This window comes from Sycon ciliatum, chromosome 12, assembly GCF_964019385.1.
Source record: "Sycon ciliatum chromosome 12, ocSycCili1.1, whole genome shotgun sequence".
Lineage (NCBI taxonomy): Eukaryota > Metazoa > Porifera > Calcarea > Leucosolenida > Sycettidae > Sycon > Sycon ciliatum.
The window spans coordinates 27,687,454-27,701,687 of NC_088654.1; the positions used below are offsets into that span (position 1 = coordinate 27,687,454).

Here is a 14,234-nt window from a genome sequence, read left to right on the forward strand (position 1 = left end):
ACAGATACGGACGCAGCGAAGCTCTCTCCTGCGCCCGCATGCGCCGAGATCCCACTGCTGTCAACGGATGACACTGCAGCCCAGTCGCCAGCGACGGCGGCAGCTGCTGCTGCTGCTTCGTCAGGAGATGGGAACAGCTCACAAGGCGGCAAGCCACCTCCATCACCGCCGTCCTGCCTGCTCTCGGACATGGCCTGTCTCAGCTCGTATGAGATTGATGGCTTGCGACGGATGCTGGCCGAGCTGAACGTTTCCACGACGATGGTGAGAGTGTGTCCCGAGGAGCTGGGGGATCCTGGGGAGCTCATGTCGACCGTGGAGGTAAGTTGTCGTGTGTGATGTGTGGGTAAAACCGAAGTTACCGAAAATAAATCTCCACCGAAATTTTCCGGTTTTACAGTAGCCTATCTTCAGGGACATACATAACTATTGGCGTAGATTTGCTTAATCGTTATGCCTTGTATTCTCTTGTCAAATGTACACCGTAGATTCTGTTGAACGAGTATGAAAGCCAGTATTCTCCTCTGCAATGTACAAGCATTTTCCTGTGCAATGTATGCTGTATATTCTGTTGAATGAGTATGAATTCTCCTGTGCAACGTGCGCTGTAGATTCTGTTGAACTAGTTTGAAAGCCGGTTTCGCGAGGACAAGGCCACTGGACATTTTATGCTCATACCGGGAATACAATCTGAGGTATGATGTGGTGAATTGCTGTGTGGTACTGCTGCTGCTGCTATTGCTGCTGCTGCTTCTGCTGTTGCTGATGTTGCTCTCCTCTCCATCCCCACCATCTGCCTGTGGAATATTTGACAGTGGCAACATGTACATGTACATGTAGTAACAGGTATATGTTCATGGTGTGTTCTTTCCTTCTGCGTGTGTAGAATCTGCGTGTGTCGCCCGCACCAATACCTGGCAACATTGTGGAAATAGTTGCAGTTGAAACAGAGATTGTATGCAAGTCCTCAGCTGCTACTGCATCTCCAAGAAAGACAGCAGGTAAGACACAATGACAGGGGCGTCACAGGGCGGTTGGGAGTGGTACAACGGGGGTGTCCCCCGGGAGAAAAAAAATCGGATATGTCGGCCAACAGGGCACGTTTTAGCGCTCTACAGCCACAAAGGAGGGTTCTCCTAGCACTTATCAGACAACCCCACTCGTACTCCAGCTCCAAAAATACTTCTCATAGATTTTTTGGTCGTACTTCGTAGGTAGCTAAAGCAAAAAGGAAGCCATTGCCCTCGAAAAAATCGCAAAATCCGAAGTACAAGCGTGCTGCTTGCTGCACCTTCTAGCGCCAGCCGCTGTGCAAAACGTATGTTATTACCACAATGACGATAATATTGCTTTCACAACAATGACCACAACCTAACTGGGTTATCAGTAGGAGCAGTGACACAGCCTTACTGCTTCAAGTAGGATTTAGAAGAGAGTGAAGGGAGAGCAGACCGGGCCGGTCTAAGCAAGGAAGTAATCGGCATCAGAGGTGAGCACGCAGCATCGCAGATTGTCTCGAATTGCGCATCACACCAGCGGCAAAATTGCTCCTGTGCATGCAAGTGGATTTCCTTGCACTTCTCAGTTTGAGAAATGCTCGAATATGATAATTCTGCGTGCGAGTGCACTAGCCCTGAACATACATGTAGGTGACCCGTTTGTGGTGTCTCATAGCCTACCTCACGACCTTCTGCTTTCTTTCTGCATCACTTGTATCTTGCAGGTATATCATCTCGTGACGACCACATTGAAGTCTGAATTTGAAGTGCGAAGATGCTTCAGCAACCACATCGTACTTTTCCATTGCTTTCATTGTGCTTCTGCTGTGCATGTGTGTAACTTGTGGGGTATACATGTGATGACATTGTATGCTGGCGACACGGTCAGATTTTGTCCATGCGTGTAACGTACACCTGCATGTTATGCATCGAAAAGGATCTGCCACTTGCGATCCTGGGACAAGTATCAGGTCAGCTTTGTCTTGTGTGGGCTGTACCAGATTGCTGTTCACTTTTCTATCTGTTGGATATGTGACTTTCTGCAAGTCTCTGGTGTATGGTGGCCACTTCTTTGCTTGTCACTTTGTATGATATTACATTCTGTATTCGCTGCTTTCATGGCGTGGTCTGCAAACTGCAATCCTTGGGCAAATGTCATGTTTGCTATAATGTGCTTTGGCCGTCAGCTTGTCTACACGTTGTAGTTGAATTATTTTGTTCCACAACTGACTTCCTGAAGTACGGTGGCCACTGCTTTGCATGGCATTTTACATGAAGAATTTCCTGTTTGTGTCGTGTGCATGTGCGTATGTGTGCCGTGTGCATCCGCGTGTTTGTGTATCTGTGTGCGGGGTAAGCGAGGTGGGGAGCATTGACCATGCACAAATAGAGAAGCAGCAGATGGATTCATTGCAACTAGAGGCTGCGGTGCATAGTTGGGATAGTGAGGAAGGTAGGCCGTTTCCTTGCGCTCAATGATATTGTGCATTGCACAGCACAGCATGTTGACCTTGCTTACTAACTTTGGATCCTTGCTGTTGCTCTCAGCAACGACACGGAACCTCTCTTTCAACTTCCCTATAGCACACTCCACTACACGCCGTGTCCTTATTGGAGCATAGTTCAAACTTGCTTGAGCTGGCGCTAGATTGGGGTCACTGTAAATTTTCATTACACATGGACTCAGGCCAAAGGCACTATCTCCAACAACATACGGGCGAATGTCAGCATTCCCACATGTCCATGTGCGATAATTGAGCCATTCTCCACCAAGCAATTTGCCTTACTTGAACTGTATTAAAAACAGCAGCATCTGCAACAGAGCCTGGTGCACGTACATCCACAAACGTGAACTAGGCCGCGACTATCTACGCAAACAAAGAGCAAAACAGCAGAGAACTGTTTGTAGCACCAAAAGAGATCACCAAACCTGTCAGGCTTGGTGATCTTCGTGAACCTACCATCAATGGCCCCACCACAGTATGTAGCCTAGGATTATCACCAGGGAGTCGTAAAATACCGGTATTTTACGACTCTCTGATTATCACCCTGATTATTATGATTATGCAATGTGTACTAGAGACGCAACTAACTTGTAATCATCCAAACCACAGAATACACTAAAACTAGCACTGATGGCATTGTGACCTGCAGGTGCTGCACGTTCCTATTAGTACAGAGTTTAGTGTGTGCTGGAAGTACAGTCACAACATTATAAGCACAGGTCGGAGGGCTGTTGAGATTACAAACGCACAGTCAGCTTGCTTGCTGTCTACAGCATTGGGTAATTGTTATTATTATTAAATTTTGAAAGTCCCCAGGATGATGGATGAAGGAGATGGTGGCCTAGTCTTGGCTGCGTGCAATCTCATTTTCGCCTGTCACAGAGTTTAGCCACTAGTGTTTGTTTGTTTACAATAATTGTGCAAGAGTACATTATGTACTGTTGATTGTAGTAAGAGAAGGACAGTAGGCGATGGAAGTGGAGGAAGAAGTGGGCTGCACGCCATGCTCCGACAGCAAAATCTTTGCCTCCAGGGAGGAGCTGGAAGCATTTTTAAAGGAGCAATTGCCACGGGAAAACTTTGTGGTCAGGAGTACGATGAAGGGCTTCCTTGGAAGGTGAGCTATAACGTGTAGTCTGCTGAATGTCCTTACGATGTCAAGTTGTGCAGTTGTCAATGTGGTCCGGAAATTGACCGCAAGTGTAAAACTACTTCCCGCGTGTGTCGGAATTACACTTACCGAAATTGTTATAGAAATAACATAAAGAGGGGAAGGTGAGCGCAACCGAAAATAGCAGTATGCGGACTGTATACAGTAAGATCGGGCGCCGAAGAACGCAGGGGCTCGAGCGCAGCCTAGGAAAGTTCTTAAATTTTTGATTCTAGCCAGACCGTTCTTATTCCCACGCGCGCGGCGAGTCGAGTGTACATGTACATGACGTTTGTCATGTACATGTACATGTACATGTATTGTAGTACTTCTAGTTCTACACTAGTGGGTGTCGTAAAATTTAATAGGAATGACTGTACATGTAGCAGTTACTGTTTACACGTGTACATGGCATGTACTCACCTCCCATACATGTACAATGTATACAATTTTAAAAGTGTTCTTAAATCTGATAATTCTAGCCTGAACTGTTCTTACATTTTGCCGGTTTTCCAGCCTGGGTGTTCTTCGGCGAGGTGTTCTTCGGCGCCCGATCTTACTGTATGTGGTCACCTTGTGTTCATTGTCTTCCAGTGCCATCGATATCCTCGCGGCCAAGGACCTTCGACATGTCTGGCAGCATCACCGAATGTGTGTCCCTATTGATTTCCATGGAGTCCCCTTCTGCGTGCTCGGCCGGCAAGAGTGTCAGTTCGGGAAGGAAAGATGCCATGAAGCTAAACAGGTCGGTGTCGTCGGGGGTTATAATATGAAAATTATATTATTAGTCTGTCTGTACATGTTTGTATGCCATACGCTGCTCCGTGTGTATTTACCTATTCCCCAGAGCAATAAGGCTGTGTTTACATGAAGCGTTTCAACCCGGTCAGATTTCAACCCGCCATGTACACAAAATGAATGGCGCGTTTACATGACGCATTGCGCTTGACCCGGGTTGAAATTTCGCCCCGGGTTGATTTCAACCCTCCCCTTGGGGAAATCAACCCTCCCCCCAAGGGGTGGGTTGAAATCAATCCGGGTCAAGAAAATCGTACAAACGTACTTCTGTGCGTATCTCGCGCCAGGTTTGAACAGCACTGCAGATGCAAATTTCACGCGAACGGATTCACGTGACCATACAGGACTGTAGAAGTGGACTTTTGGCGGCATATCAGTATTTGACCCTGGTCAACTGTCTTCATGTAAACGCTCACCTCTTTTGTCTATCGTACAGACTTTCAACCCGGGTCGAGTTCCGGGTTGAAATTTCTCATGTAAACACAGCCTAAGTTCGATTCTGACCGAGGGGGTGGCGTGAAGGATGGGAAAACGAAATGAAGAATGTACAATGGTATCAGCTGCTTTGCCCTGCGTATCCTGTGTGCATCATTCTGTAGTGTAGTGTGCCATGCCATCATCTGGCTGGACTTTTGTTGTTCTCTTTCTTCGTAGCCTGCGGGCACAAGCGACGCAACGCGGTCACCTGCGGACCAGGCTTCCTCGAATCCCAGCCATGAGAAGATATCGAGGCGGCTCTCTCTTCAAGGTATATTGGAGCCATTGCTACCTTGTGTCACATCCCTGCGCTCATTTAACTGGCCATGACACTTGAACACTCTCCGAACGGTCGTCCTGAAGATTGCCCGAACATTTGGATGACTTTAGCTTTTTTCTTTTAGTGGTTGGTGTAGCCCAGAGACCGGTTGGAGAGTGTTGCGAATGTGTATGGATATAATCAAGAGTACATAACCCCCAAGAGTAATTGAGGGACTATAACAGGCCCCAGCCGTCATTTCCTCGTTCCTGATGATGGTCATAGACTGAAACGTTGAGTGAATACAGAATTTTTACTAAACTGTAAAAAACAGTTTGAAATTTGAGATGTGCCTGTTAGTCCACAACATAATATTTATTCATTACAATATAATGAAGCTGCAAGAAGCGTCCAAACTCATCTTTGACGCTTTTATGTCGTTCTAGTGGAAGGGTCCGGCCTCTTCCCCTATGTAATCATAACATCTCTCTGCAGACTCTGCAAATTCGCGAAATCATGCTCTTCTGTACATGTCAATTGCTGTAATAATGTCCAGGTTCGAAAAAAGAAAGGCTGCATAGCAACAGCGACTACTCACCGAGTTTTGGAGTTTCCATCATTTTCTGTGCCAACGGATGCGAATGCCAGAATGAAAGCAGGGACACTTCAGAGATTAACTGCTGCTATTGAACAGTGCAAAAGCAGTAAGGATTTTTCGAAGTTGGCTACAGAAGAAAGGTAAATAGGTTGATAATGCAGTTGATATGTTTCTATACATGCAGTTTTAGGAGTGGTGAAGGAAACTGAGCCTGTCCATAACTACATGCCTAATCTTAGTAATCAACCACTCTAAACTATGGTGCCTTTTCTTTCCCAGCAGGGACCGTGCAACAATTTTTTCAGACGTTATGCATGTACAGTAGGTATCGGTTATAGCGTGGGTGTTTGAAAAACGACTTTCTATTCTTATTTCCGATATTTCTTACACACGATAAATCAAGTGTGACATGTCATGTGCATGTGCGAGGAGGCAGGAAGATCATCATACATACAAGTTAGTGCTACTGTGCAATGTGCATGCGGCTGGTCACAGTCAGATAGGCTTATAGGCGATTCAGACTACGACCAAAATCACGTCTGAACTTTAATTTCCATGGTGATGCAGTCATGTTTCAAAATTTTATGCACAATCCCTGATCAAATACATCTGAGTCGTAGAAACGTGGTCACATTTGGCCGTAGCCTGAATCGCCTATTACCATGTGGCTATGCAACATGAGTTACATGACCACAATAGTTGAACCTGCAGCACTACGACCCAACGCGAGTCAGATCAGAACTGCTTTGGACGGGCCAATCGATGTGGATTTTGAAAAGTGAGCCACGCGTTTTTCGGGCTCTCCTTTTTTCCCCTTTTTTGCAGCCCAGCCGGCATCAGGCCGGACTGGAAGTAGACTAGATCAGTGATTAGAAATAGAAGTAGAGTAGTGTCGGAAACTTGCCATGCCCGGAGCTACCACGAGAACTAACTCTCGTGTATCAGCCTTGACTGAATCTGAGACGAAAATGTTGGGCTCCCTGCCTAGTATCGAGTCGGATGTATCGGCAGTGCTAAAAAGTCTGGCCGCACTTGTCTCCGAGGCCGCCGGTCGCGAGGATCGCCTGAACAATAGGTTCGATGAGCTATCCAGACAAGTATCTGAGCTGAAGGAGGAGGTAGCTTCTCTCAAAGAATCCGCCATTGCCGCGGCGAAAGCTCCTCAGCCGTGCCAGCCAGGACGTACTACGAACCCTGACCGTACCCGTACTGACCCCCGCACAGCCTGCAGGCAGTGTAGCATGAGTGCGAGTACGAGCAGATCTACCAGCTACAGCAGCGCGCTGAACCAAGGTCCAGCATCCGATGCGCCCCGTACTGAAAATGATGCTCGCCCAGCAGCTAGCCCTGGCCACAATGTGGACAGCGTGAGCGAGAGTGACGCGGATGACGGTTTTCAGCAGCCACGGAGACGAAAGCGCAACAAGAGCACAAAGGTGTTGCAGCCCATCTCCGACGATGCATGGAAACTAATTGCAGATGAGCCCCACAGAGCGAAGAGAGCTGTCGTATATGTTGGTAACCTCAGCAGGGAGACAACTGAAGACCGGTTACGCGAATTTGTTGATTTGCGTAGCAGGGCCGTCAACTCCGACACACCAGTAGTGCTCCACACCTGTAGCATGCATGTAAATGCTAGCGGCTGCATGTCTGCAAGAGCGTTTGTGGATGCCAGCTCCCTGCATATCCTGCTGGCTGCCAACTTCTGGCCAAGGCCACTTTATTGCAGGAGGTGGACCTTCCACACATCCGACACTCACAAGACAGTACCAGGGTCAGCTCAGCCTGGCTGCCCACCAACTGACACGCCAGAGACATCCCCATCCCTGCCCAATCCACTGCAAAGCGCAGGTAGCAACAAAAGCAGCAGCGCAGATACTGCAAGCAACAACAAAAGCAACAGCGCAGATACTGCAAGCAACAACAAAAGCAACAGCGCAGATACTGCAAGCAACAACAAAAGCAGCAGCGCAGATACTGCAAGCAAGCAACAATGAAAATCCTCCTTACAAATGCTGGTGGAATCATGTCCAAATTTGGAGAGTTTCAACACGCGCTTGTATCCTCCAAAGCTGATATTGCTGTTGTTACTGAAACCAAGATCACCGCAGAGAAATTCTCCCTTCACGAGTCAGCCATCCCAGGGTACTCCGGCCCACTCCGGCGTGACATGACTGAACATGGTGGTGGCATAGCAATCTGGATACGCAGCCCATTGGCGTACCATCATCTAGATCAGTACGACTCATCTGTTCACGAAGTAACTTGGCTCACAGTGCAGTCTGCCCATCATGGTAAGATAGTGCTGGGTGCTGTATACAGGCCAGGATCCGCCTCAGACACTGATATCTCAACACTTGAGCACCTCGATGGCATCCTGGATAGCGTCAGAAAACACGGCACCCACACCATGCTGGTCGGAGACTTCAATGTCCACAACACGGCTTGGCTCGGCAGCTCTAAGACCACCCGTGCAGGGGAGTACATGGAGGAACTAAGCGCTGCCCACAGCCTCATGCAGCATGTCCAAGAACCAACTCGAGGTCTCAACACCCTGGACTTAGTGCTCTCTGACTTCACTGGTACTGTGACCACCGGTATCTCGCCGCCGATAGGAAGGTCAGACCATTGTGTTGTCCACGCTGTGCTCGCTCAAGCCCCGCTTGAAAATGAGCCCAGCACACGGAGACGTGTGTGGCGATATGGCCAAGCCGACTGGAACAGACTGCGTGCCCACTACCGTCGCATTGCCTGGGCAGCTGAGTTTCCGGAGGACCCAGAGGAAGCATGCAGCCTTGTTACTAGGCACATCGTGTCTGGGATGCTGCAGTTTATTCCCCACAAGATGCTGGAAACAAGGCCGTCCGATCCGAGCTGGTGGACACCAGAATGCACTGAGGCTCAACGTGCCAAAGAGAAAGCGTGGAAGGCCTGGCGTCACCAGGGGCCCAGCGAATGCCTGAAGCAGTCGTTCATGACAACTGTCACTCAATCTATTACAACCCAACATCGTGCACAACAAGCTGAAGAGCAGACAGTCCGAGAGCGTCTCACACGTGGTTCCATGAGAGACAAGGACTGGTGGAGGAATGTCAAGCGCGCCGCCGGTCTGGGTAGGACTACAGACGTGCCAACACTCACTGATGCTGACGGGCACGAGCACAGTACATCGAAAGCCAAGAGCGAGTGCCTTGCTAGATTCTTTGCTGAAAAATGTAGCCTTGGGGATAATGACATCGACAATGCTGAGTTACCAGCAACACCCTGCACTACCACTCCGGGCCTGCAGCGCGTCCGCTTCCGCGTCTCTGAAGTCCAACAGTGCCTGAAGCGTCTCAACACATCCAAATCCACTGGTCCAGATGAGATCCCAGGACGAGTACTCAAGGAGTGTGCAGCTGAACTAGCACATCCGCTGGCTAGATTGTTTCGCCTGTGTTTTGCAAATGGAGTCCAGCCCCAATCATGGAAAATTGCCCGTGTCGTTCCAGTGCACAAGAAAGGACCCAAATCCATGATGAAGAACTACCGGCCTATATCTCTCCTGACGATCATCTCTAAGATCATGGAAGGTATCATCAATCGGCAGCTTGTGAACCACCTGGAAACCCATCAGCTCTTCTCCTCGTCCCAGTTTGGCTTCCGACGTGGACTGGGCACAAGTGACCTACTGACGGCTCTCCAGCATTCCTGGGCCACTACCCTGGCTGGCGGCGGTCTTGTGCATGCCCTGGCAGTTGATATTGCCGGGGCATTCGACAAGGTTTCCCACCCAGGTGTCCTTGCGAAGGCACAGCAATGTGGCATCCACGGCCAACTCCTGGCTTGGCTAAGGTCGTATCTCCATGACCGAAAACTGACTGTAGTTGTTGGCGGTCAGTCCTCCCCACTGTTCCCGATCAAGGCTGGAGTGCCCCAGGGTAGCCTCCTAGGTCCCACTCTTTTCCTGTTATATGTAAACGATGCAGAACAGTGTTTAGCCCCAGGCTCCAGTCTAGCTGTCTACGCGGACGATACAACACTCTATGCCCTAATCAGAAACCCAGATACCATCGCTGCTGCTTGCAATAGCCTCCAAGCATCTATTGACCGCCTGCAGACTTGGGGTGCCCAATGGAAGATAAAGTTCGAGCCATCAAAATCTCAGGCAATACTCCTTGACCGCCACAGACCATCCCTGGATGTCCCACAGCTCACATTTGATGGCATGCAGGTGCCTGAGAGCCCTCAGCTCAAGCTGCTAGGAGTGTTATTTGACAGTACTCTCTCCTTCCGGGCCCACATCCGTTCCCTTGCCGTTAGAGCCAACCAGCGACTCGGCCTGCTCCGAAAGGCATCTCGGATCCTGGACAGTGCAGGGCGCCTAACTGTGTACAAAGGATTTGTACGGCCTATAATGGAGTACGCCCCTCTCGTCTGGGCAAGTGCGGCACATTGTCACCTCCATCAGCTGGACCTGGTCCAGCGTCGAGCCATGAAGGTTATTGGCCCCTCATTGCTCCCCAGCCTGGCAATCCGAAGGCAGGTTTACGGGCTGTGCTACCTGTATAAGCTGCAATGCATACCAGGTCCAGCTCTGCTTACCAACATGGTACCTCCCCCAGCAAGAGTTAACGCTGCACCCCGGACGCGCCGGCAACGCCAGTCCCTCGGTGGCCACTCTTTCCAACTCGCAACTCCTCTGCCAGCCTCCAGTCCAGAGTTCATCCGCCGCTCCTTCCCATACTTTGTCCTGGAGAGCTGGAACACACTGCCTGCCCCAATCCTCGCCGAACGCCCAACTCTCAAGAAATTGCCGACATTCAAGACCAAGGCCTACCATCACCTCCGCCAGACCAATTGGCTATGGGCCACTGAAGTCCACCAGCACTGAGAATAACCGGTTGTCTCTATTATTATCATTTTCTGTCTCTCTCTCTCCCTCTCTCTCTCTCTCTCTCTCTCTCTCTCTCTCTCTCTCTCTCTCTCTCTCTCACTCTTCCTCTCCTGGGAAGCTCCTCATGCTCATTCTCCCTTTCTCTGTCCATTTCCCCTTCCTGATGCGTAGACCAACTGTTGAACCCGAGACCACTAGGTCGGGGGAGGTTGACCTACCTCATCGGCACGCATGCCACGCTCCTCTGTGTTGTCAAAGTTCGCTTGTCCACTTTTGTCTACCTCCCCTTTTATGTTGCTGGCCAGTGCTTTGTAGTAAAAAAAAAAAAAAAAAAAAAACGGATGTTATTACTACAGGCGATATACTTTGTACTGATCTGGCATGTTTCGCTACACAAAGTCCATTCTTAGGACCGATATATTCTACTGTACGGTAAAATTGCTTGTAAGAATAAATGTGCACATGAAATCCATGTTATGATTATGAAAACATGTGAGAGTTCATTCTCGTACTGTAGTAGGCAGTAGAATTATTCTTTCACATGACCACGCTATAACCCATACACACTGTACATGTACAGTGTACTTTGCGTATAGCGACACTCGGCGGCGGGGCATCAGAAAAGTGTCCTTATTCGTGAAGAGTCCTTATATCCGAAGTATCATTATATTTATGTATTACAGTTATGGAAATTGACCGATGAGCTGATTGTTATGGAAATTCTGTCATTATTCACAACTTGTTGTTATATCCGCAGTCGTTAGTAGCGAAGTCAACTGTAGATCCTGTCTGTTTTTACTGCTTTACTAACGTTGCTAGTAGCTGCAATGAATACATTATTTGCACTGATGATGAAACTTTCAGAACCACGTTCTGGGAGTCTGGACACTGTCTTTGAATACCTCACATAATAATGATGTGTGCTTTTTCTGCTCTCTCCTCATAGATTCCTTCTCCAGTATCCTTTGAGTGCTGGTCAGTGTCACCCTGGTCACGATGTCACCACCATGCTTGGCAAGGCAGCCTCACAACTAAGCCAAAGGGTACACCCTTCTGTTATAGCTCGCATTAAAGAGTGCGTGGTAGCTGGTTTACGAAGCCCGCGTGACATATCCAACGTCTTGAAAATGGAGAGCACAGCAGGCTTGTCCCGTGCATACCATCCTCACGCCAAGGATGTACGCTGGCACGTGTTTTCTTCTTTGCGCTCTCTTCAAATGTCAGTTGTGGATCAATTAGAGCTTGGAATGAAGGTACTATGAAGATGCAACTATAATGTGGTGGCTGCATTCTATGTCTCCGGAAGGGATTTTATAACTGGCCCATATCAACGAAGTAATCCGTCCTGTTCCAAGCAGGATTTGAACCCACTGTTGCATCAAATGTGATTCATGTATGCATCACCATGGACATGAACCATACTTTCATATTATTTTTCTGAAAGTAAGTTATCCCTTTTACTTTCTTTGTAACAATTGACCTTGTGGCTTTTCTCCCTCGTAGCCCTTCTTCTACAGGTATCCAGTATTAAAGACCGCGATCTATTAAACCATCATAAAAATACTCTATATTGGTAATGTGATTTATCTGTCCTTAGGTGGAAAGTTGGAGAGAACATGCGAGACACCCGGATATCACATTTCGTCTATAGGTTGAAGCAAAAGAAGGATCCGACGGACTTCGAGAAGAAGAAGAACGGCAGCAGATGCCGAATGTCTTCCTAGGTAATTGCGTTATGTACATTTTGCCATGGCATCCAATATTCACGACCTATGCCTTCATTGGAGTACATGGATTACAGGTATATGTATATTCAAAGCTGCATCTGTGCAATTCTACTACAACGTAATGATCCTTTAGAGTGGCGGTACACCTACCATCTGCCTGGGTCGTGAGCTTTCTTCCTATGTTTGCTATTGTTTCCTTTAGGGAGTGGGGGGTGGGGACTACGATGAAGCCCTACCAACTCTGGACAACCAACTCAGCACACGCCTCCTATTTATCCACCAGGAACAATGGCAAAAGTGGCTGCTCTCTAAGTACGGCCAGCTTGTGCTAATTGATGCAACATACAGAACGACAAAGTACAATATAGCTTTGATCTTTCTGGTCGTGCCAACGGCAACCAAGTATATGGTAGTTGCTGAGTTTGTCATTCAGAGTGAGTGCGAAGGTGACATTGCGGAGGCTCTGGAGGTAAGTTAGTTAGTTCAGAACTTTAAAAAAATGATTTATTAGTGGGGGTGAAAGTTGGCGTTGAGATCCCGAGTTTGAGTACTCTGATTTTCTCCGATCGATTTTTCGAGTATTTGAGTGTTCTTTATCTCCTAAAAATTCCACACCAAGGGCCTTAAAAAATCAAATTATACGACCCCGATTGAACCATGTGGCAGTCATTTTTCTCAGGTACATGTATATTGATTGGTGGGTCATTTGGGCTCACTCTACTCATGTACAAATGTTCACCACACAGTCTGCACATCAATATCTACTGACTGCTGCTCTGAAACTGCAGATTGCAATGGTCAATGCATGTATCATGAACGAGTACTCTGATTTATTCCGAGTACGATTATTTTAGAAAAAACCCAAGCGAGTACTCGAATGTAAAAGAGAGAAGAAAACACTCGAGAGTTATGTTATGCAGCAACTATCCAGGACTGTAACAAGATGATACAGTCTTGTTACACTCGTGGATAGTTGCTGCATAACTCGTTCTCATGTTTTTGAATTTTTCGAGTGCGGATGCAGTTTTAGGAGCTCCGCTCCTATCAGCCTTTCCGAGTCTGTAACTGTAACCTACAGGAGCTGTGACTTGTACTGCGGACTATGGCCACCAATGAGCATGTCGACCTGGCCCTTCTGACGTTCGACTGTCTACAAAACCTGGCCACCCGGACTGGCATCCCGAAAGCGGACTCCTTCTCACGGCCCGACCTGGTGGGAGCGCTCCGGAAGGAGGGGATTGGGTCCCACCCCATCCTGGAAGGTATGACCGGTATAGGACATGTCACGACTGCTTTGGCCGCATTGTCCTCGACAATAATGGACCTGAATAAAGAAATAGTGGCAATTAGGGTGGGAAGAGATGATGAAATTGCTTCCTTGAAGCTTGAAATTCAACAGCTGAGGCGGGAAATGGCTGACCTACGAGATACTAGCGTACACACACAGCACGCCATGCCACACCAGTACAGCGACGTAGTACTAGGAACCGCCACACAAACTGCAAGTGCACGTGCGAGGCTCAGCACCACAACGGGCAGGTCTGTACCAACGTACGGTACACACGCCGGCAGTGGCAGCCTGCCAGGAGAAACGCGTGTGCCACAACCCAACACTACTACACGTCGTAGTTCCAGCCCCGCAGCAGGCGTGCATGCATCCCGTAGGTCCAGCACTACTCCAAGTCGTAGCTCCAGCCCCGCAGCAGGCCTGGATGCATCCCGTAGGTCCACCGATACTGAACAACAAGTACATGAATGGCAGGAACACCAGGGCAGACGCACTCGAGCCGCCCAGAGACAAAGGCACGCGGCAGATACTAGTAGTCAGTCCCAGCTAGCTCAAAGC

General features: G+C 48.5%; 1 protein-coding gene and 1 long non-coding RNA gene across 2 annotated transcripts in view; both read left to right on the forward strand.

Annotated features, from left to right (window-relative positions):
• The window catches only part of LOC135828229 (uncharacterized), an 88,095-nt gene extending 85,826 nt beyond the window's left edge, over nucleotides 1-2,269 (forward strand). Inside the window, exons 3-6 of the mRNA XM_065340681.1 lie at nucleotides 5-321; nucleotides 627-695; nucleotides 887-1,001; nucleotides 1,724-2,269. Of these exons, the coding sequence (XP_065196753.1) occupies nucleotides 190-321; nucleotides 627-695; nucleotides 887-1,001; nucleotides 1,724-1,758 (351 nt within the window). The 5' untranslated portion in view covers nucleotides 5-189 and the 3' untranslated portion in view covers nucleotides 1,759-2,269. The remainder of the gene's footprint in view (nucleotides 1-4; nucleotides 322-626; nucleotides 696-886; nucleotides 1,002-1,723) is intronic.
• Nucleotides 2,270-5,126: 2,857 nt separating this feature from the next.
• On the forward strand, nucleotides 5,127-12,303 carry LOC135828933 (uncharacterized). The gene is made up of 4 exons (XR_010555775.1): nucleotides 5,127-5,199; nucleotides 5,744-5,925; nucleotides 11,608-11,914; nucleotides 12,259-12,303. It is a non-coding gene; the product is annotated as an uncharacterized LOC135828933 (long non-coding RNA).
• The last annotated feature ends 1,931 nt before the right edge of the window (nucleotides 12,304-14,234 follow it).